Source organism: Crinia signifera, chromosome 2 (assembly GCF_055691185.1).
Source record: "Crinia signifera chromosome 2, ASM5569118v1, whole genome shotgun sequence".
In the NCBI taxonomy this organism is placed as follows: Eukaryota; Metazoa; Chordata; class Amphibia; order Anura; family Myobatrachidae; genus Crinia; species Crinia signifera.
The window spans coordinates 20,013,254-20,038,372 of NC_139218.1; the positions used below are offsets into that span (position 1 = coordinate 20,013,254).

A 25,119-nucleotide genomic window follows, 5' to 3' on the forward strand; every position below is an offset into this window, starting at 1 on the left:
TGCACCAGCCATTGTTGATGTAAAAAAAAATACCACCACCCTTTAACTTCCCTGACAGGACCGCAGACCGATCCGCCCTGTACATGCGGAACCCCGGTAGTGACAGTCGACCAACTAAAGGTGACACGCATTAGGTCGACCATTGAAGGCCGACATGACTAAGGTCGACATGGAAGGTCGACAGTCAAAAGGTCAACATGGGTTCTTCAAAAAATGTATTCAGAATGTCGACATGGACACTGTATAGGTGCACCAAGTCCCCTTGCCTTGCTTCGGGGCATGGTGCCTCGCACTATTCTATTCTCCCTCCACACCCTAGTGGATGGTAGGGTATGAAATACCGCCTGTCGGCACATGACGACTCAAAAAATAAAAAGTGAAAAACCCATGTCGACCTAGACACTGTCAACCTAATGCTCGTGTCAAACTTCCATCCATGTCGACCTTAAGCATGGCGACCTATTAGAAGTGTCGACCTAAGCCATGTCAACCTTCAGTGGTGGACCCAATGCATGACGACCTTTGGTATGTCGACCCAACGACCGCATAAGGATACCACCTATCTGCAAACTCAACAAGGCACATTCTGTAAGGGTAACGTGGAAAGGGTGTGGATCAGCCCACAAACATTGTCTAGGTCGACATCCATAAGATACAGTGACAAAAGACCGACAAGGAAAAGGTTGATGCGTGAAAAGGTACCTCCAACCACGTGGACCCCCAAACAGTGTACCGCTTCGTTCGCCATGTCTCAGACCCCTTTACCATTCCCAATCAGTGTCCACATGAATGGAAATGCATGAAAAAGTCCAAAAGAACTGAGAAAAAATTGTTGAAACTCATGTCGAACCCTTTTATATGTCGACCCTTGCCATGTCAAAATTTTGTCTCAATGTCGACCTTGTGCATGTAGATCCATTGACTGTCGACCTATACATTGTCTGTCAGTCATCTGAATACCATGTGGCTAAGGGTTATGTGGGTGGAGCTCACCTTTAACCCTTTGAGTGCCAACTGTTGCTGTGAGAGGTGTGCAAATCTCTCACAGCAATGTTGTACTGAAAGGGTTAATAAAGGAAAACTGGTAAAACCTAAAAAGACAGTTCCAAATGAAAGGGGGGAATAAACCAGGAGCCTATATCAGGTAATTTTCCAGTGGAATGGTAAAAATGTACATACCTGTAAGACGTAGAACACAATGCTGACCACCCACTTGATGGTTGCTAGCTGAGATGTCCTGGTTTTTACTGTTGACAGAAAACAGGGAAGTGCAGAACAATAAAACGTTAGAAATGATTCATTTAACAAATGCACAAAAGAAAGACTTTCCGCGGCAGAGTCACTGATACCTTCCCTCTGAGTGTAAGCTCCTTGCACAATGCATGCAGCACAATCTGTCCCTTATACAGTATGCAGCGCCGTTTGCATCCAATATATGGATCGGACCAAACAATGACCTATATTCATCATTAATATGTAACAATTAGGGGTTAAGGGCCTGATTCTGGTTGATTCGGGAAGCTACGACGATTGTAGCTTATCGAGTTTTTTAAAGTGCCCGCCCTGACAGGAAAAGAACGCCGACTGCGCCCCACCCCCCCTTTGTATCCCCTTACATTATAAAAACACATCCCTCGCATGTGGCCGCAGCAGGATAAATCATTCGATGGTCAGTGACCATCGAATGAGTTCAGTCAGTGGCACTGAGGCGAAGACAGGGCGGGCAGCTGACGTCATGTGACATCAGCCACCTGCCCCCAGCACACTTTATCCTGCCCACATTTGCATGGGAACGCCAATGAAACACTGGCCGTTCCCATGTCCCATCACCGCCACCGTCACTGCTGCAAACGGCCCAGCAACAGTGTAAATCGCCAAGGCCGTTCGCAGTGAGGGTTTGCGCTTGCACACAAATGAGCAAGCGCACACCCTGACTATCGGGGGAGGGGCTGATTTTGGTTCATTGCGAACAAACCAGAATCAAACCTTAAATTACTAAAGGATGATTTTGAGCAATTTCAGCTCAATCAACCAAGACTGATGTTGGGTGTCCAGCGCTAAGACACATATTTACTGACATTTAAAGATAATTATAAAAAAAAAAAATCATCTGTTAGTACTGTAAATGTGTTTTAGCCCTGGATACCCAAGATTAAGATCAATGTTCATCAATTTAATATCAATGGTGATCGACCTTTATATACTGACCATACTGATCATACGGGCCTCTTCTGCATGTACCTACTGATCATACCTCTGCACGTACCTACTGATCATCCCTCTGCACGTACCTACTGATCATACAGGCCTCTTTACCTACTGATCATACCTCTGCACGTACCTACTGATCATACCTCTGCACGTACCTACTGATCATACCTCTGCACATACCTACTGATCATACCTCTGCACGTACCTACTGATCATACAGGCCTCTTCTGCATCTACCTACTGATCATACCTCTGCACGTACCTACTGATCATACCTCTGCACGTACCTACTGATCATACCTCTGCACGTACCTACTGATCATACGGGCCTCTTCTGCATGTACCTACTGATCATACCTCTGCACGTACCTACTGATCATACAGGCCGCTTCTGCATGTACCTACTGATCATACCTCTGCACATACCTACTGATCATACCTCTGCACGTACCTACTGATCATACCTCTGCACGTACCTACTGATCATACGGGCCTCTTCTGCATGTACCTACTGATCATACCTCTGCACGTACCTACTGATCATGCAAGCCGCTTCTGTATGTACCTACTGATCATATGGGCCGCTTCTGCACATACCTACTGATCATACAAACCGTTTCTGCACATAACTACTGATCATATGAGCCGCTTCCGCACATACCTACTGATCATACGGCTGCTTCCGCACGTACCTACTGATCATACGTCCGCTTCCGCACGTACCTACTGATCACACGGGCAGCTTCTGCACGTACCTGCTGGTCATACAGCCGCTTCTGCACATACCTCCTGATCATACAGGCCGCTTCTGCACATACTTACTGATCATACCTCTGCACGTACCTACTGATCATACTTCTGCACGTACCTACTGACCATACAGGCCGCTTCTGCATGTACCTACTGATCATACCTCTGCACGTACCTACTGATCATACGGGCCTCTTCTGCATGTACCTACTGATCATACCTCTGCACGTACCTAATGATCATACCTCTGCACGTACCTACTGATCATACAAGCCGCTTCTGCATGTACCTACTGATCATACGGGCCGCTTCTGCATGTACCTACTGATCATATGGGCCGCTTCTGCACATACCTACTGATCATACAAACCGTTTCTGCACATAACTACTGATCATATGGGCCGCTTCCGCACATACCTACTGATCATACGGCTGCTTCCGCACGTACCTACTGATCATACGGCCGCTTCCGCACGTACCTAATGATCACACGGGCAGCTTCTGCACGTACCTACTGATCATATAAACCGTTTCCGCACGTACCTACTGATCATACGGCCACTTCCGCACGTACCTACTGATCACACGGGCAGCTTCTGCACGTACCTACTGATCATATAAACCGTTTCCGCACGTACCTACTGATCATACGGCCGCTTCCGCACATACCTACTGATCATACAGGCCGCTTCTGCACATACTTACTGATCATACCTCTGCACGTACCTACTGATCATACCTCTGCACGTACCTACTGATCATACCTCTGCACGTACCTACTGATCATACCTCAGCACATACCTACTGATCATACCTCAGCACATACCTACTGATCATACCTCTGCATGTACCTACTGATCATACCTCAGCACATACCTACTGATCATACCTCAGCACATACCTACTGATCATACCTCTGCACGTACCTACTGATCATATGAGCCGCTTCTGCATTTACCTACTGATTATACGGGCCGCTTCTGCATGTACCTACTGATCATACGGGCCACTTCTGCACATACCTACAGATCATACGGGCCACTTCTGCACATAACTACTGATCATATGCGCCGCTTCTGCATGTACCTACTGATCATACCTCTGCACGTACCTACTGATCATACAAACCGTTTCTGCACATAACTACTGATCATATGGGCCGCTTCTGCATGTACCTACTGATCATACCTCTGCACGTACCTACTGATCATACCTCTGCACATACCTACTGATCATACAAGCCGCTTCTGCATGTACCTACTGATCATATGGGCCGCTTCTGCACATACCTACTGATCATACAAACCGTTTCTGCACATAACTACTGATCATATGAGCCGCTTCCGCACATACCTACTGATCATACGGCTGCTTCCGCACGTACCTACTGATCATACGGCCGCTTCCGCACGTACCTACTGATCACACGGGCAGCTTCTGTACGTACCTACTGATCATATAAACCGTTTCCGCACGTACCTACTGATCATACGGCCGCTTCCGCACGTACCTACTGATCACACGGGCAGCTTCTGCACGTACCTACTGATCATATAAACCATTTCCGCACGTACCTGCTGATCATACGGCCGCTTCCGCACGTACCTACTGATCATACAGGCCGCTTCTGCACATACTTACTGATCATACCTCTGCACGTACCTACTGATCATACCTCTGCACGTACCTACTGATCATACAGGCCGCTTCTGCATGTACCTACTGATCATACCTCTGCACGTACCTACTGATCATACCTCTGCACGTACCTACTGATCATACGGGCCTCTTCTGCATGTACCTACTGATCATACCTCTGCACGTACCTACTGATCATACCTCTGCACGTACCTACTGATCATACAAGCCGCTTCTGCATGTACCTACTGATCATACGGCCGCTTCCGCACGTACCTACTGATCACACGGGCAGCTTCTGCAAGTACCTACTGATCATATAAACCGTTTCCGCACATACCTACTGATCATACAGGCCGCTTCTGCACATACTTACTGATCATACCTCTGCACGTACCTACTGATCATACCTCTGCACGTACCTACTGATCATACCTCAGCACATACCTACTGATCATACCTCAGCACATACCTACTGATCATACCTCTGCATGTACCTACTGATCATACCTCAGCACATACCTACTGATCATACCTCTGCACGTACCTACTGATCATATGGGCCGCTTCTGCATTTACCTACTGATTATACGGGCCGCTTCTGCATGTACCTACTGATCATACGGGCCACTTCTGCACATACCTACTGATCATACGGGCCACTTCTGCACATAACTACTGATCATATGGGCTGCTTCTGCATGTACCTACTGATCAAACCTCTGCACGTACCTACTGATCATACAAACCGTTTCTGCACATAACTACTGACCATATGGGCCGCTTCTGCACATACCTACTGATCATATAAACCGTTTCCGCACGTACCTACTGATCATACGGCCGCTTCCGCACGTACCTACTGATCACACGGGCAGCTTCCGCACGTACCCACTGATCATACGGCCTCTTCCGCACGTACCTACTGATCATATGAGCCGCTTCCGCACGTACCTACTGATCACACGGGCAGCTTCCGCACGTACCTACTGATCATACGGCCTCTTCCGCACATACCTACTGATCATATGAGCCGCTTCCGCACGTACCTACTGATCATACGGGTAGCTTTTGCACGTACCTACTGATCATACGGCCGCTTCTGCGCTTAGCTACTAATCATACAGGCCTCTCCTGCACGTACCTACTGATCATATAAACCGTTTCCGCACGTACCTACTGATCATACGGCCGCTTCCGCACATACCTACTGATCACACGGGCAGCTTCCGCACGTACCGCCTGATCATACGGCCTCTTCCGCACGTACCTACTGATCATATGAGCCGCTTCCGCACGTACCTACTGATCATACGGGTAGCTTTTACACGTACCTACTGATCATACGGCCGCTTCTGCGCTTAGCTACTAATCATACAGGCCTCTCCTGCACGTACCTACTGATCATATAAACCGTTTCCGCACGTACCGACTGATCATACGGCCGCTTCCGCACGTACCTACTGATCACACGGGCAGCTTCCGCACGTACCCACTGATCATACGGCCTCTTCCGCACGTACCTACTGATCATATGAGCCGCTTCCGCACGTACCTACTGATCATATGAGCCGCTTCCGCACGTACCTACTGATCATATGAGCCGCTTCCGCACGTACCCACTGATCATACGGCCTCTTCCGCACGTACCTACTGATCATACGGCCTCTTCCGCACGTACCTACTGATCATATGAGCCGCTTCCGCACGTACCTACTGATCATACGGGCCGCTTCTGCGCTTAGCTACTAATCATACGGGCCTCTCCTGCACGTACCTACTGATCACGTGGGTCGCATGTACCTACTGATCATACAGTCGGCCAGCACTGCCCGGGCATCCCAAGGCCTCTGCAGATGGCATTACTGCAGCCATACTTGCTACTGGTTGCCGTTACAGGCCCCCTACTAGCCAGAAGCTAGGACAGTAGGACAGTTATAACCATATTTCCTTAGTTATTGAAGATACTGAAAACAGCAATAAAAACACTTATGTGACTGATCCCCAGGAATCTTTTGCTGGCGATACCCCCGCAACAGAAACCCGGCGTGCGGGTTTTTCTGCATACCAAAACCCGATAACAGGGTTTTTACCGCAATTTTGCTTTAGTGCATCCCGCCCCATATCTGTCAATGTAGACTACTCTACAGGTCTCTCATCCACTAGTGCAATTTGGGCCCTTTGCATGAAAAGGGCCCAAACGCATGTGTTTAACCTCCGGATCCGATCAGTCCTGTGCTCATCGGATTTGAGCCAGAGATCGTCACTGCTACACCAAGGATCTATCATTGTATTTAAAAGGACCCCCCCCCCTGTACAATCCTTTAAAAATAGACTAAAAACTTTCATGTTCCCTTAAGCATTTCGCTAATATCCTCTGTTAAGATGTAAAGGCAAATGGAAAGCACCTTGGGTCCTACTGGGCAAAAAGTGCTATATTAATAACATTATTATTATTATTATTATTACTACTACATAAGGCTACATGCAAAAGCAGCCAGTATTTACCCTGCACAAAAAAAAATATATACTTGTATTTTCTCCTCTTTGCAACATTGTTCAGGCCCTATTTCCATATCCCCTGTTCGATTAAGGGAATCAAATATGCAGCGTGTTGATTTACACTTGGTCACTACAGTAAATAGTCTTGTTAATGGACTAACATTAACATTATTCTCACTTCTTTATGTTCAATGAAAAAAAGGCCTAAGGCGTGCATAGGAATGACGACATGACGGTTCCTGCTGGGACTGCACACCTTCCTCGCACTGCTGGGCAGGACCCTTGTTTACATGTAGATTGCAGCGAATCATTTCTATTTACAAAAGACTCTCTGCAATACAAACATCTCTTTATAATGCAAAGACACACAACCTGAGAACTTTTCCAGAGGCTTTATCACAACAGGGTAGAAAATAAAAGTCGTTTACAATGCAACACAATATAATCATACAGGAACTATAGCAGGCCAATAACGAACTAAGCAACAAGATAAATCTATATTGCCAAGTTTAATAAAATAATGAAACATCAGCGGCCATTTTAAAGTAGGGCGGTAAAGTACTATAAACCCCTAGCGGAGCTGGCAATGTAAATTCCTTATAACAAGGGCAAACAGTCCGGGATTCATTTAATCAGAAGCCAAATGGCCTAGTTGGTAACCTACCATCTAATTAGGTAGCCCACTATGAATTGTATGCAGGGATGGGTCTTGTCATTCTGGTGGCTGAAATGGCACCTACACAGTATACCACTTCTTTCACTAGGGCAGACATACAAAAGGGCATACACACGGGGAGATTTTGCTGAGCGTTGTGAGTGATGCTGGATCGCTCAGCACACAGCGCTGCATAGCAATGTGCCAGCGAGATGTACTGAGCGATCTATCTGGACCAGCGTTCTCCGGTGTGGACACTGGCCCTGACTGGTGATAAAACTAGATTTATTCAGCATGTACACACGGAGCAATATATTGTAGGGGCATTTTCTAAGCAATCTAATGAGTTTGCTTAAAAAATGCCCTGAAATCTACCTGTGTGTAGGCCCCATAAGCCTTGACGAGTGATAACGTAGAGAGATAAACTATCAACCAATCAGCCATTTTTCAAATAATGGGAAAGATGTATTATGCCTTAGGGCCAGATGTATCAAACTTCAAAAAGTGACAAAGTGGAGAGTGATAAACAGTCAGCCAATCAGCTCCTACCTGTAATTTTTCAAACCCAACCTGCAACACGGAGGTTAGGAGCTGATTGGCTGGTTGTTTATCGCTCTCTATTTTATCAAATTTTAAAGCTTGATACATCTGGGCCTTAAAAAGCGATAAACGCAATGTTGATAAATAATGACAAACGTCTAGCCAATCGGTTCCTAACTGTAATTTTTTCCAAACGCAGTCTATAACATGAGAGTTAGGGCTGACTGGCTGGATGTTTATCACGCTTTATCACCCAAACCTTTATCTCTTTTACAGGAGGGTATTCAATCCCCCGCCACTATTTCTGACAGGGGAAATAGTGGCGGGTGCCTATACAATGCTGTATTTCCCGACAGCATTGAACAGGGATTTAAGCAGAACCGACCCGACTTTAGAAACAGTCGGGCCCGTTCTGCTGAGAACGGCCGTAGATTGTTGAGCTCCCGGCCACAGCTCGACGTATCTTGCGAACACGCCCCCTTTTCTGCATTCAGCAGGCGGGACATTGAATACCTGAAGCCTGCTGATTCTTAGCCGAGCCGGCCAAGAACGGGACAGGGTCGTGGCTGTTGAGCCAGCCCGACAGTCGTGACACGGGATTGAATATCCCCCTAAGGCTTATTACATCTGCCCCACAGTCTGTATCATGGCAGTTAGGAGCTGATTCCTGGGTACTTTATCGCTCTTCTTTATCACTCTCCATGGCTTAGTAGATCTGCCCCATATGCCCACCTGGAAATAAGGTAGCACATCCCCACTTAGCACTTTCCTTTGATAACATTACACCTTTATCAAAAGCCTATTTCCCTCTAGATTGTCCCCCTGCCTTGCTGTCTGCCTCTTATTACCCAGTCTTCTTTTATTACCAATTGTAAAACTGAATATGCTGGCACTATATTAATAACCGTTAATAACATTTTCTGTTTCTGTGAATGCAACTAATTATGCGTCTAGTGAATTCATTGTGAAGCATCACAGCTAGCAAATACCAATGCTGTACAATGTGAGTACTGCAGCAGGAGGAAAAGTCTTGTATGCCTACTTTCCCACCTTATCCTGTAACTTATAGCTGTACTTTGCAGGGATGTGCGGTGAAGTAAATGGCTCAAGAGTCCCTGGCAAGTACCAAAGCCAGATTTGCACACAATATATAAGCCATGGGGTACATACCAGCATTATACACATGTGCAGCAGTATGCACTGCTGGAAATTTGCTGGGTTTTAATAAGAGACGTGCAGAAAAGGTAGCCAGGTGAGGCACTGCCTCACCTGCCATAGACTTTTTACTCCAGAGTTTTGATTATAACAATGATTAGAATAATTAAAATAATAATTTTTTAATAAATTATTTGTATTTTTTACATACTTTATCAATTCAAAAAGCCGGCATATACGCTAGTATGACAGGAAAGGCTGTACCTCACCCCACCGCACGCCACTGGTACTTTGCTGGTTTTCTGGACTTTACTGGTTATCTCTGAATCATTTTGGCCTGTCCTTTTTTGATACCACTGCGCATGTGTGTGTGGTCTGCTCTTCCCAACACCGCTCAGTTACTGACCGAGACCGTCAAAGGTCGCCTGCGTTACCAGTGAGACCCATCCCTTTAATGTCCCACCTCCGCAGCTGCCATGTGAACTTACCAATGCCATTAGAACACCAGGACCAGGCCTACATGGACCTGACCATTACACCAGGTCCCTACTCCTACATACCTTCCAACATGACCCATTCCATTAAGTACAAAATGCTCTGTTCCTGGACTTCCCTGCCAGTGGCAGTTACAGAGGTTGGACTTCAGCACAGTCCAGTATTCAAAGAGGGGGGGGTCACATCAACTGTCAGTGAGTCCAGGACAGTGATGTTTGGGGTGGCAGTAGATGTGACCCCCCCCTTTTTTGAATATTGGACTGTGCTGCAGCCCCACCTCTGCAACTGCCACTGGTAAGGAAGTCCAGAAACAGAGCATTTTGTACCTAATGGAATGGGCCATGTTGGAGGGTATGCTCCTAGGGTTGGACAATGTAATCACCCTATTTTGTGTCATCTCATCTAGATGTGACTTATTCCACCAATGGTAATACTACATAGTGCACCTAATATGGCTGCCTCGTCTGATACCATTTGTCAGTGGAATATATAACCCATGGATGTCTGCACCAGAATATCTGCACCAACCCTGTAATATGCTGTATTACTGTATTAATCTTCTGCACTATGGGCAGCCGCCCACCCGGAGCAGGGAACGCCCATAAAACACTGAGCATTGCCCTGCCCTTCCTCCCCTACAACTGACCATTTGCTCCCAAACACTGGAAAAATGGACATTCAAACAAATAGCTTAAATCCATTTGATGTAACCAATCCACCGAAACAACCAATTTTTGCTTATTTTATGGATTTTGGGAGCAAATGGTTCATTGACATTTGCTCCCACACATTACCAGATTTCTGTTCCATCCAGAAAGATTGGACAGATAATCTTATGGTGTGTATCCTCATTAGGCTGCAAAACAAAACGTTTTAAATGTGGGTGCACCGCTAGGGCTCCAACAACATGATCTGCTCAGGTCCCCCAATCAGATGCAGAAGCGGATGTGAAGACTCACAATGGGGCGTTTTGGCACAAATGTATGCTGCTAGTGAGCCAACCTGAATCAGGGGCCCAATGTCTGTAAATAATTGATTTTAACCAGCTTGCAAAAATTTTTAGAGACTAGCCGTCATAAAAATCATGGCGAGACTTTTCCCATACTCTTTGGGTGCTAGACTAAATAAATAAAATTCAGTTTCAAGCAAACACCTGTTGCCAACAGCAATCACGGGAACATTTGTTCAGAATTTAGCTTAACCTCCACTCAATTATTGTGCTAATAGTGCCCGTATCCCTTTTGTTCATAAATAGCTGGGAGCAAGCCAGAGGACTTGGCCTTAATGATTGCACTTGGGGGTGGTGACAAGGAAAACAGATAATGACCATTTGTCCACACTCTCTCCCTGGTGCAAACGTAATTAAAAGGTGAATGGAATCCCGACATCTGAACATTTTATTTTATAACTGCTTTATAATAAAAATGAATATCTTTCATCATGTCTACAGCAAATTTGAAGAGAAGCGTATGTATTGCATTCCCCTGTGGCGTGTCTGATAATTATATAACAATCTATTTACAGAGAAAGATGCACCATCTGTAATAATGATAATCATTTTAATTATAGAAAACTTTCCTCCAATAAGATTTAAGAAGCTTTACAGAGACCAAGAACATAATATAGAGGTAAGGCAGCCATTTTGGTTCATTAGTTCCAAAGAGTATTCATCCTACTCACTGAGGTATTAGTGGAGGCAGCCATCTTGGGCAGGCTACATAGGTTACAGTGGATGGAATAGGCAATACCTGTAAGAAAATGCATTACATATTTCTGAAACACCCTTCCCGTCAAATTCAAAATCCAATGAAGTCTGCTATCTGGTTGCAACTTGCTAAGGAGGTGATAGTGTGTTCTAAATGCTTACAAAAACTATGCAATTTAGGTATTAAGTAAAAAAAAAAAAAAAAAAACACGGGGTACCACCTAACAATAAATTAGATGTAACTATTCTGCTTACAAAAAAGTATATACTTCATAAATATTTCAAAACACATTGAATGTATAAGACCAAATTTCATGTATAAAAGTATAAAAAGAACGCGTAGCTTTTAAACATGAGGTGAGGTAGGTCTCAGAAGCTGCCCGACATGTTTCGTCACATATGACTTCCTCGGGATGATTTGGCGACCATCGAATGATTTTCATTCACAAAGCGGCAGGGATGGTGGGAGTGCACCCGGGTGCGGGCATTCGCACGCCCGGAGGGCGGTGTTAGAAGGCTCACTAAGCATACTTATGTATTTTAGTGTGGGAAAAACATTAGTTTTCAGGGATTTGGTTCTTTCTGTGTGAGGTAATAAGCGCTGGTATCAGGGTTAATTGGATAGCCCAGACGATGGTTACTAGCCAGGAAAGTCCCAACTCCCCCCTACCCGCCACTTCTGAGCAGATGGCCTGTCTTTTTCCCAGCATGCCCCATGATCAGGCTGTGTCACATGGTAAAGCAGAGTCACTGGTCACATGACATCACACTGCTCCCTGTGTCAGGCAGCAGGAGCTGCTTCTGCCCTGATGTTAGGCTGAAAGAGAAGGCTTCCCTCTCTGGGGAGACCTGTGCCCACTGCCAATGTACGCACCATGGCCTGGGCCACTGCCATAGTCCAACCACAGGCCATGATGGTAGTTGGAGTAGTATCCTCTAGTGCCACTACACACTGTACCCGCCTCCTGCATCCCATCACAGCATACCACCTTATTGTGCCCCCCTGCACTGTACCAGCCACATGTGGGCATCTCACTATACCAGCCTCCTGTGCCCCCATCACACTGTACTAGCCTCCTGCACCCCATCACAATAAATTTCCTTCTTGTGCCCCATCACACTGTACCAGCCTACTGCACCTCATCACACTGTACCAGCCCCTCCTGTACCCCATCACACTGTACCAGCCTCCTACACCCCATCACACTGTACCAGCCTACTGCACCTCATCACACTGTACCAACTTCTATGTACAAATTGGAGTCTTTCAATTAATTTTGCATATAATAAGCATAAAAAATTGCAGGCTATACGTCAGTGCTGCAATAATAATTAGGACACAGCCAAGAAAGCAATCACGATAAAGCAGGCATTGCACTGACAGGAAAAAATGTATATGTAAACACATTATGTTGAAAAAATAAATCCCTATCGAGCCTAAAAGAAAACCCGAATATCACAATGCAAAATTCCCTGTGGTACACTAAATATGTATTGCTACAGTAATATACAGATTGTACCAATGAGAGTATAATTGCAGAACGTTAACATTTACATTATGGATAAAGCTACTGAAAAGAGCTTACAATTTAATCTGTCTCGCTTGACCTTGAATGTCAGAACAACTCAGTTCATTTAAAAACCAACATCATTTCACAGTTATCCACAGAAAGCTAAAATATAGTTATAGTCAGGGGCGTCACTAGAACTTTGGGGGCCCCATAGCAACATACTGAAAGGGCCCCAGTCCCAACGATACTTAAGAGATGCCTCCACCGCATAATTAATCTCCTAGTTTACTTTCTGAAAAATAGCAGCGCCCTAGTTTATATATTATCATAGTTCATAATATATTGTGACAAGGATCACAAACACCCGGTCTCGAGAATAAACAACAAAGTCATCATCCAACAGCAGGGGACAGCATAGCCGGTTACATTCATATGCAGTTGTATCACAGGCAGTATCATACAGGTTATCTGAGCATAGCAGACTCTTAAAAGGCTCCCATGGTCCCTATACTATAACACCCCCGGCCTATCACTCAGGTAGATATTCCACAATCGAGAGCAAGGTGACTCTTCCCTGGAAATCCGTATAACAGAAAATCCCAGGTGCTACTGATTACGCCTGGGATTCTGCTACTGCTACCAAAACCTGGTCTGGATCCTACACATTACTTTCATGTGGGGGAATGCTGGCTCTACCACACTCCTCCCCCTTAGCTTCAATCACCCTGGTGAAGCTACACAATTTTCAGGCAAGCTCTCTGTCTCGGCCACCTCTACTTGTGACCTTTGGGCTGGGAACACAGTCCTCCACCAATTTCCAGAGGTCACTCGCCTTGCTTTCTTCCTCCTCCCCTACCTTCACCAAAGGGTTGCTTGGAGGATCAGGACCAACAATTCTCCTGGAAAGGGCATCGGCATTGAGGTGCTGTTTCCTCAGACGATGCAAGGCCAAAAACCAATGGGTCACACCAGCATTCTACTCTTTATTTGTATGCATCCACTGTAAAAGTGCATGGTCTGTGACCAACAAAAACTCTTGCCCCAATAAATAATACCTTAATGATTCAACTGTCCACTTATATCTCTTTCACACCAGAAAATGCAGGAACCCACCGGGGAATTCGGCCCAGGGATCAGCCCAGTGATCATGCCCTTTCACATCAGAAAAGTCGGGCAGGAGGTGTGATGGCAGAGGAGGCGGTGGGCAGTATTCACCCCAGGTTGCCGGTCCTCGGTGCAGGCCGGTGATCCACGCAGGCGCAGACAACAGGTCATATGGCAGGCGCAGATGACACAGCTCTCTGGTTGCAGTGAGGGCGCCGGAGTGCTGCGTCATCTTCATCAGCCGCCTGTACTGTAATCTGCGCCCACCATCTATGTGGATCCCCGGCCTGACCACACACACCGAGGACCGGCAAGCCCGGGTGAGTACCCCTACCCCTTTCACACAAGCCAGGACCCCAGGTAGAAGCCGGGAACAACCCTGCTCCATAGCAGGGTTGAAATCCCTGCAAATTTTCCCAGGATGTTGGCCCACAAACCTTACAAACCAGCGCTAGACGCGGGTTGTTCCTGGGTCCAACCCGGGAATTTAGGCTGGTGTTAAAGGGGTATTAATGGCCAAGCACACCTGCCACAACATTTATTATATAGTTAATATTATACCCAGTAGTAGTGCCCTAGTTTAAACCATCGATCGTAGTTTCCTAGTTATTTGATGTCACATTTTAGGGCAACACTATCACTAGCAGCTAGGGGGTATCCTAATAGTCAAAATAAATTACCAAGGCTAATGGATCCCTCGAGGGTTATCAAATAAACCCTGACCGCCAGCAATTAGCGGGGATTAGGCCTGCATGTAAACCAGAATCTCCGATTACAAGCATTATCAGACCCATTTTTCCCATGCGTTATTGACAGAAAAATGGGCTGCAATTGGATAGCCCAATAATAAAAATGGGCTGCAATTGGATAGCCCAATAATACTATGGCGCTAAAAAGTCTGTTTTTGTTGTGTGGTAAATTGGCGCTGGCAATAAGATACTACCCTTGGGGGCCTATTTACTAACATTATTTTTACACCCTTCACATTATTTTAGTTTCACCTGAATGTACTAAAGGGCTTTTGGAGCAGTTTTCGGTATTAGAATTGCCCAGCTGCTAAAACGCATTGGGAACACTGACCCTCTGTTCTGAACAAACATATAACAGGATGACAACAAAAAAGACTGAAAAGTCCCAAGGCGCTACCAGTCCTTGCAGCCGAAATTCCAAAACGAGGACCACTTAGCACTCCTCCTTTACGAATCTTCCAAAACAAATGGGAACTCCTGGCGCTAGACTTGTATATTCAAACTCCCGATAATTCTCTCATGCAAATATGGAGACAAGGAAACGTGTGTAAATAATGGATAAGGTACAGCTAAATTGGGGGTGAGTGGGCCCAAAAAATGAAGTCGTACCACGACTCACACTTTGCGAGTGGTTACAAGTGTGTAACGGTTTCTTTAAGGTCCACCAATGTGTGAGACTGAGGGTATTACCAAGGACAGGTGAAATCAAAGGTGCATACCGTACTCAACTGTATAAACAGGAGTTGGAAACATATAAAGGTTTCTTTTAATCCTAGGAATCACATTAATACGTGACAATGAAGGTACTTCGTACCATACTCACGAAAAAGTACTGGTACCATAAACACATAAAGGTATCTTGTGGTGGGACTGGTGGGTGGCAAATCTCCACTTGATAGGTCCCCACGTAGCAACAGATGTACCCAAAAATGAAGGGATACCAGTCTCAGTACAAGGTGATTTATTTTAAAAAAACTGTAAAACGTGACCCATTGGCCAAGGGCACGATACAGATTAAAAAGTGCAAATAAAGCAAAATGGACATAAAAAAGCATAAGAACTCACTTGACATCCAACATGTTTCGGCGGGCTCTGCCGCCTTTTTCAAGGATAATCAGTGAGTGAAGCATACAGAGTTCTTATAGCAAGATGGAGGAACCGTTTCCGGGTCATAGTGCATTACCCTAGAGTGGTGTAGATAACACTCATAGGGTCTAATAAATAGCTTAATTCTACCCATTACTAGGTGAAGTGATGAAGTATAATGATATAAAGCATAAAGTGACAACGTAAAAGAAATAGACAAGGGAATAACCTGTACTCGGGCGATGGTATCCGGCTATTGGAACGCATCCCCGGAAGTGTTGAGACGCATATCCGGTTAGTGCGCCGGGTAATGCGTAGGTGCATACATTGCATAGAATATTGGTTCCCCTTATGTGAGGTATGAAATGCGGATGCGCACAGAGGAAGAAATCTATGTGAAAAGGCCGGATGAGGCACGTGACTTGGTGGAACGCAGGCGGTGACGTCTGCGCTCCACGATATAGGAAGTGGGATAACTCCTATATTGTGTAATGGGCGAACTAATGATATATACGTTCTCCTAAAAGTACAAACGACTATACTAGACAATAAAGTGCAGTAGTGTATGTAAAAACATATGTAAAGTGACCAGATGAGATGCGTGACTTCCTGGAACGCAAACAGTGACGTCTGCGTTCCAAAATATAGGAAGTGGGGTAACATATATATGGTGTAATGGGCAAACTGATAATATATGCGTTCACATCAAACTGCCCTAGATAATAAAGTGCAGTGGTCCATGTATTCTAAACATGAAAAGGTTCCTCCATTTACAATATATATAACAACGAAATGAATTTATATACAAAAACATACAAAAATAATGTACATTAATTAACATGAATAAAAAAGCAGCAACATCATAAAAAACTATTTTCACTTAAAATGACGGTGTACACAAAATTCATATAGATAAAAAGGGGGCTGGAACATCATAAAAACCATTTTAACTCGAATTCATGATTAAGGCCAGACGGGGAGAGAGTGGACAGATTAAATATCCACCTCATCTCCGTTTGTGCCAGTCTAACATCTCTGTTATGGTTTCTCCAATCACCCTTGACTGCCTCTAACCCCCAAAAACCTGTGATAAATTTCACAGAACTATCATGAGTTTCTGCGAAATGTAGGGAGAAAGGGTGGTCCTTAAAGCCTTTTTTAATGTTACGAACATGTTCGGCTAATCGAACCTTTAGATTTCTTTTGGTTTTGCCAATGTACAGCCTATCACATGCACATCGGATCGCGTAAATAACGTAATTCGTGTTGCATGTGATAAACTGTTTGGGCTTCACAGTGATGTTATTAAGTTTTATCTCTGTGAATTTCCTAACAGTAGAGGGGTGGGATTTACACATAGAGCAATCTCCACATCTGTGGAACCCGTTGTTTCGTGTAGACATAGTACCTCTTTCCATAAATGCGCTCCTGACTAATTGATCTTTTAAGCTAGTCGCTCTTCTATAGATAAATTTGGGGTTCTGCGGCAAAATACTAACGAGGGCCGGATCTTCTAATAACACTCTCCAATTTCTCTTGATGATATGCTCAATAGATTTATGGTAAGCATTATACTGAGTGCTGAAGGCTATAGTATATTCGTTAGTGTTGGTAGTAGAGGTAGGTTTATTCTTAAGCAGATCTGCTCTAGGGAGCAATCTAGTCTCCTCCAGAGCTCCCTCAACAAGAGTGATGTTATACCCTTTATTAATGAATTTATTTTTCATTAAAGCGGCGCTTTCTTCAAAGTCGGTAACATTAGAGCAGTTCCGTTTCAAACGTACGAATTGCCCTTTGGGAATATTAGAAATCCATTTCTTGTGGTGATTGCTCGAAGGGTTGATGTATGAATTCGAGTCTGAGGGTTTATAATAAACAGAGGTTTCAATCTTATTATCTTTTATATAAATCCTGAGATCGAGAAAGTTTACCTCATTTTTACTGATATTGAAAGTAAGGTGAATATTAAATGGATTAGTATTAAGGTAATCACAGAACTTTTTAAGTTCTGCCTCCGGACCTCTCCATATAAACACTACATCATCTATATACCTCCACCACTGGACCAGATTTGCCTCCCAGTCATGACCATGCCATACCATCAGGTTTTCCCATCTGGCCATGAACATGTTGGCATAACTGGGGGCAAATCTGGTCCCCATGGCTGTACCAACCTCCTGATTGTAGAAGGTACCGTTAAAATTAAAATAGTTATTCGTGAGAATAAACTCTATACCTTGTATAATTAAATCTTGCAGTTCGGGGTTGATATTAGTTTCCTGTAAGGAAAGTTTCACTGCTTGTATACCATCAACATGCCTAATAATCGTGTATAGGGATGTTACATCCGCGGTGATTAGAAAACATTCCTCATCCCATTCAACCCCACCGATTTTGTTAAGTACGTCCTTGGTATCTTTTAAATGAGACCTATTAGTAAGGACAATAGGTTGGAGGTGGTGATCTATAAAGTACGATAAATTGGCCGTAATACTGTTGGTGCCTGCAACAATAGGTCGCCCTGGGGGGTTCTGAGCATCCTTGTGAATCTTTGGCAAAAGATATAGGACAGGAATGGAGTAGTCTTCCCTTACCAAAAATTCAGCAGTTTCATTATTCAGAGTACCCAAATTAACAAAATTATCAATCAAACTCTTTAAATTGGCGAGAATTTTATAAGAGGGGTCTGTCTTTAGTTTTTTATAAGTGACACCATCATTGAGTTGGCGGGCTACTTCGGCTGTATACATGGACTTATTAAGAACAACTACAGCTCCGCCTTTATCGGCGGGCTTAATAATTATATTCAAATTACCTTTAAGGCTATCAACAGCATTTCTTTCTTCCAAAGTCAAATTATGCTTTAGTGACGGGAGGTTATCTTTTAATATTTTAAGTTCATTGTTGACCATTTTTTGAAATGACTCAATGAAACAACCTCTGACATGCTGAGGGTTAAACGTAGAAGGTTTTCTGAAAGGATTAGTGGTCCGATCAGTTGTTTCTGAATTTTTTTCCTGAAAAAATTTCTTTATTGTAATTTTCCTAATAAATTTATTAACATCAAGGTATAAATCAAAAAAATTGATGGAATTACTAGGTGCGTATTTTAAACCTTTTTGTAATATTTTGGTTTCGCCCTCAGTTAAAGTGTGGTCACTTAAATTATATATTTTAGTGACTTGGTCCTCTGAATTAGGGGGGGAGATTTTAGTGGAACCTAGTTTCCTTCTACTACGTTTTCTTGTACCTCCTCTTTTACCCCTTTTGATTCTCCTATAAAGAGTGGGATTCGTTGGGATGGGTGTGGCTAGTTGATTCTCCATGTCTGACGATTCCTGTCTAAAAAATCTTCGTTATGGTGCATAGACAATCTATTGGATGGATGCTCCAGATTCTCAAACCTATTCTGAGATGAGAAACGATCAACCCAATTAGATGGACCCTCTCCTTCATGGAACCTTCTCCTGCCAGGAGGCTGCTCTGGAAAGACTGGGTCATTCCTCCTATCTACCCAAGGTCTAGAATTCTTTTTGAATGGTACCCTTTTCCATCCTCTTTGGTTATAATTTCTAGGAGTTCTAGGTGGTAGTGGAGTTCTCTCATGATTAGAATTAGACCTCAGAATTTCGCTATAGAGAGGTTTGGGTCTGGAGGGTGATTGATAACTCTGGGGTTTCTTTTTAGGATCCCTTTTTGGGACAGTGGTCCCGGAGACGGGTCGGCCGCATATCACTGGTGGCCCTGGAACGGGCCTCCCAGGTAATGCTACCTCTTTTATCCCGTCAGCGGAAGCCCTGTCTCTCTGGAACTTTTTTTGTTTCCTCCTCATAAGTTTCCTTTCGTTTTTTTGGAGTTTTAATTTGATCTTACTTTCAAATTCTTTATACTCCAGTTGATCCTTAAATGGATCAGTCAGAGTTTCAAGCTTTTTTAGGGTGGATTCAACCTCCTCCATATCTCTTTTCCTCTCCTGAATAATTAATTCCATCAGTGATATGGAGCATGTATTGAGGGTTTGTTCCCATCTTTCTAAAAACATATCTGACGGTTTGTTAAATGACGCCTTTTTGATTATCTGAAGTCCCCTGGGGATAAGCTTCACTGAGAGATACTTCTCTAGTGTAGTGACCTCCCACCAGAGACGGCTCTCTTTTAATAAGGTGGTCTCTAGTTTAGACATCACATTTTCTAAGGTGTCATCAACAATTTCAATGTCACCTATAGTATCTAAAGAGAATACTGTATCGATGTGTTGGTGACGTATACTGCGATGAACATACATGGTGGCAGCCTAGAACAATATTTCAAAAGTGAATGAACAAACTGACAACAAAAAAGACTGAAAAGTCCCAAGGCGCTACCAGTCCTTGCAGCCGAAATTCCAAAACGAGGACCACTTAGCACTCCTCCTTTACGAATCTTCCAAAACAAATGGGAACTCCTGGCGCTAGACTTGTATATTCAAACTCCCGATAATTCTCTCATGCAAATATGGAGACAAGGAAACGTGTGTAAATAATGGATAAGGTACAGCTAAATTGGGGGTGAGTGGGCCCAAAAAATGAAGTCGTACCACGACTCACACTTTGCGAGTGGTTACAAGTGTGTAACGGTTTCTTTAAGGTCCACCAATGTGTGAGACTGAGGGTATTACCAAGGACAGGTGAAATCAAAGGTGCATACCGTACTCAACTGTATAAACAGGAGTTGGAAACATATAAAGGTTTCTTTTAATCCTAGGAATCACATTAATACGTGACAATGAAGGTACTTCGTACCATACTCACGAAAAAGTACTGGTACCATAAACACATAAAGGTATCTTGTGGTGGGACTGGTGGGTGGCAAATCTCCACTTGATAGGTCCCCACGTAGCAACAGATGTACCCAAAAATGAAGGGATACCAGTCTCAGTACAAGGTGATTTATTTTAAAAAAACTGTAAAACGTGACCCATTGGCCAAGGGCACGATACAGATTAAAAAGTGCAAATAAAGCAAAATGGACATAAAAAAGCATAAGAACTCACTTGACATCCAACATGTTTCGGCGGGCTCTGCCGCCTTTTTCAAGGATAATCAGTGAGTGAAGCATACAGAGTTCTTATAGCAAGATGGAGGAACCGTTTCCGGGTCATAGTGCATTACCCTAGAGTGGTGTAGATAACACTCATAGGGTCTAATAAATAGCTTAATTCTACCCATTACTAGGTGAAGTGATGAAGTATAATGATATAAAGCATAAAGTGACAACGTAAAAGAAATAGACAAGGGAATAACCTGTACTCGGGCGATGGTATCCGGCTATTGGAACGCATCCCCGGAAGTGTTGAGACGCATATCCGGTTAGTGCGCCGGGTAATGCGTAGGTGCATACATTGCATAGAATATTGGTTCCCCTTATGTGAGGTATGAAATGCGGATGCGCACAGAGGAAGAAATCTATGTGAAAAGGCCGGATGAGGCACGTGACTTGGTGGAACGCAGGCGGTGACGTCTGCGCTCCACGATATAGGAAGTGGGATAACTCCTATATTGTGTAATGGGCGAACTAATGATATATACGTTCTCCTAAAAGTACAAACGACTATACTAGACAATAAAGTGCAGTAGTGTATGTAAAAACATATGTAAAGTGACCAGATGAGATGCGTGACTTCCTGGAACGCAAACAGTGACGTCTGCGTTCCAAAATATAGGAAGTGGGGTAACATATATATGGTGTAATGGGCAAACTGATAATATATGCGTTCACATCAAACTGCCCTAGATAATAAAGTGCAGTGGTCCATGTATTCTAAACATGAAAAGGTTCCTCCATTTACAATATATATAACAACGAAATGAATTTATATACAAAAACATACAAAAATAATGTACATTAATTAACATGAATAAAAAAGCAGCAACATCATAAAAAACTATTTTCACTTAAAATGACGGTGTACACAAAATTCATATAGATAAAAAGGGGGCTGGAACATCATAAAAACCATTTTAACTCGAATTCATGATTAAGGCCAGACGGGGAGAGAGTGGACAGATTAAATATCCACCTCATCTCCGTTTGTGCCAGTCTAACATCTCTGTTATGGTTTCTCCAATCACCCTTGACTGCCTCTAACCCCCAAAAACCTGTGATAAATTTCACAGAACTATCATGAGTTTCTGCGAAATGTAGGGAGAAAGGGTGGTCCTTAAAGCCTTTTTTAATGTTACGAACATGTTCGGCTAATCGAACCTTTAGATTTCTTTTGGTTTTGCCAATGTACAGCCTATCACATGCACATCGGATCGCGTAAATAACGTAATTCGTGTTGCATGTGATAAACTGTTTGGGCTTCACAGTGATGTTATTAAGTTTTATCTCTGTGAATTTCCTAACAGTAGAGGGGTGGGATTTACACATAGAGCAATCTCCACATCTGTGGAACCCGTTGTTTCGTGTAGACATAGTACCTCTTTCCATAAATGCGCTCCTGACTAATTGATCTTTTAAGCTAGTCGCTCTTCTATAGATAAATTTGGGGTTCTGCGGCAAAATACTAACGAGGGCCGGATCTTCTAATAACACTCTCCAATTTCTCTTGATGATATGCTCAATAGATTTATGGTAAGCATTATACTGAGTGCTGAAGGCTATAGTATATTCGTTAGTGTTGGTAGTAGAGGTAGGTTTATTCTTAAGCAGATCTGCTCTAGGGAGCAATCTAGTCTCCTCCAGAGCTCCCTCAACAAGAGTGATGTTATACCCTTTATTAATGAATTTATTTTTCATTAAAGCGGCGCTTTCTTCAAAGTCGGTAACATTAGAGCAGTTCCGTTTCAAACGTACGAATTGCCCTTTGGGAATATTAGAAATCCATTTCTTGTGGTGATTGCTCGAAGGGTTGATGTATGAATTCGAGTCTGAGGGTTTATAATAAACAGAGGTTTCAATCTTATTATCTTTTATATAAATCCTGAGATCGAGAAAGTTTACCTCATTTTTACTGATATTGAAAGTAAGGTGAATATTAAATGGATTAGTATTAAGGTAATCACAGAACTTTTTAAGTTCTGCCTCCGGACCTCTCCATATAAACACTACATCATCTATATACCTCCACCACTGGACCAGATTTGCCTCCCAGTCATGACCATGCCATACCATCAGGTTTTCCCATCTGGCCATGAACATGTTGGCATAACTGGGGGCAAATCTGGTCCCCATGGCTGTACCAACCTCCTGATTGTAGAAGGTACCGTTAAAATTAAAATAGTTATTCGTGAGAATAAACTCTATACCTTGTATAATTAAATCTTGCAGTTCGGGGTTGATATTAGTTTCCTGTAAGGAAAGTTTCACTGCTTGTATACCATCAACATGCCTAATAATCGTGTATAGGGATGTTACATCCGCGGTGATTAGAAAACATTCCTCATCCCATTCAACCCCACCGATTTTGTTAAGTACGTCCTTGGTATCTTTTAAATGAGACCTATTAGTAAGGACAATAGGTTGGAGGTGGTGATCTATAAAGTACGATAAATTGGCCGTAATACTGTTGGTGCCTGCAACAATAGGTCGCCCTGGGGGGTTCTGAGCATCCTTGTGAATCTTTGGCAAAAGATATAGGACAGGAATGGAGTAGTCTTCCCTTACCAAAAATTCAGCAGTTTCATTATTCAGAGTACCCAAATTAACAAAATTATCAATCAAACTCTTTAAATTGGCGAGAATTTTATAAGAGGGGTCTGTCTTTAGTTTTTTATAAGTGACACCATCATTGAGTTGGCGGGCTACTTCGGCTGTATACATGGACTTATTAAGAACAACTACAGCTCCGCCTTTATCGGCGGGCTTAATAATTATATTCAAATTACCTTTAAGGCTATCAACAGCATTTCTTTCTTCCAAAGTCAAATTATGCTTTAGTGACGGGAGGTTATCTTTTAATATTTTAAGTTCATTGTTGACCATTTTTTGAAATGACTCAATGAAACAACCTCTGACATGCTGAGGGTTAAACGTAGAAGGTTTTCTGAAAGGATTAGTGGTCCGATCAGTTGTTTCTGAATTTTTTTCCTGAAAAAATTTCTTTATTGTAATTTTCCTAATAAATTTATTAACATCAAGGTATAAATCAAAAAAATTGATGGAATTACTAGGTGCGTATTTTAAACCTTTTTGTAATATTTTGGTTTCGCCCTCAGTTAAAGTGTGGTCACTTAAATTATATATTTTAGTGACTTGGTCCTCTGAATTAGGGGGGGAGATTTTAGTGGAACCTAGTTTCCTTCTACTACGTTTTCTTGTACCTCCTCTTTTACCCCTTTTGATTCTCCTATAAAGAGTGGGATTCGTTGGGATGGGTGTGGCTAGTTGATTCTCCATGTCTGACGATTCCTGTCTAAAAAATCTTCGTTATGGTGCATAGACAATCTATTGGATGGATGCTCCAGATTCTCAAACCTATTCTGAGATGAGAAACGATCAACCCAATTAGATGGACCCTCTCCTTCATGGAACCTTCTCCTGCCAGGAGGCTGCTCTGGAAAGACTGGGTCATTCCTCCTATCTACCCAAGGTCTAGAATTCTTTTTGAATGGTACCCTTTTCCATCCTCTTTGGTTATAATTTCTAGGAGTTCTAGGTGGTAGTGGAGTTCTCTCATGATTAGAATTAGACCTCAGAATTTCGCTATAGAGAGGTTTGGGTCTGGAGGGTGATTGATAACTCTGGGGTTTCTTTTTAGGATCCCTTTTTGGGACAGTGGTCCCGGAGACGGGTCGGCCGCATATCACTGGTGGCCCTGGAACGGGCCTCCCAGGTAATGCTACCTCTTTTATCCCGTCAGCGGAAGCCCTGTCTCTCTGGAACTTTTTTTGTTTCCTCCTCATAAGTTCCCTTTCGTTTTTTTGGAGTTTTAATTTGATCTTACTTTCAAATTCTTTATACTCCAGTTGATCCTTAAATGGATCAGTCAGAGTTTCAAGCTTTTTTAGGGTGGATTCAACCTCCTCCATATCTCTT

The 25,119-nt window shown here is 43.4% G+C and overlaps 1 protein-coding gene across 1 annotated transcript in view; it reads right to left on the reverse strand.

The window, feature by feature from the left end:
• Positions 1-25,119, reverse strand: part of GET1 (guided entry of tail-anchored proteins factor 1) — a 101,309-nt gene that overhangs the window by 51,114 nt on the left and 25,076 nt on the right. The window contains exon 3 of the mRNA XM_083171689.1: positions 1,180-1,247. Within this exon, the coding sequence (XP_083027815.1) occupies positions 1,180-1,247 (68 nt within the window). The remainder of the gene's footprint in view (positions 1-1,179; positions 1,248-25,119) is intronic.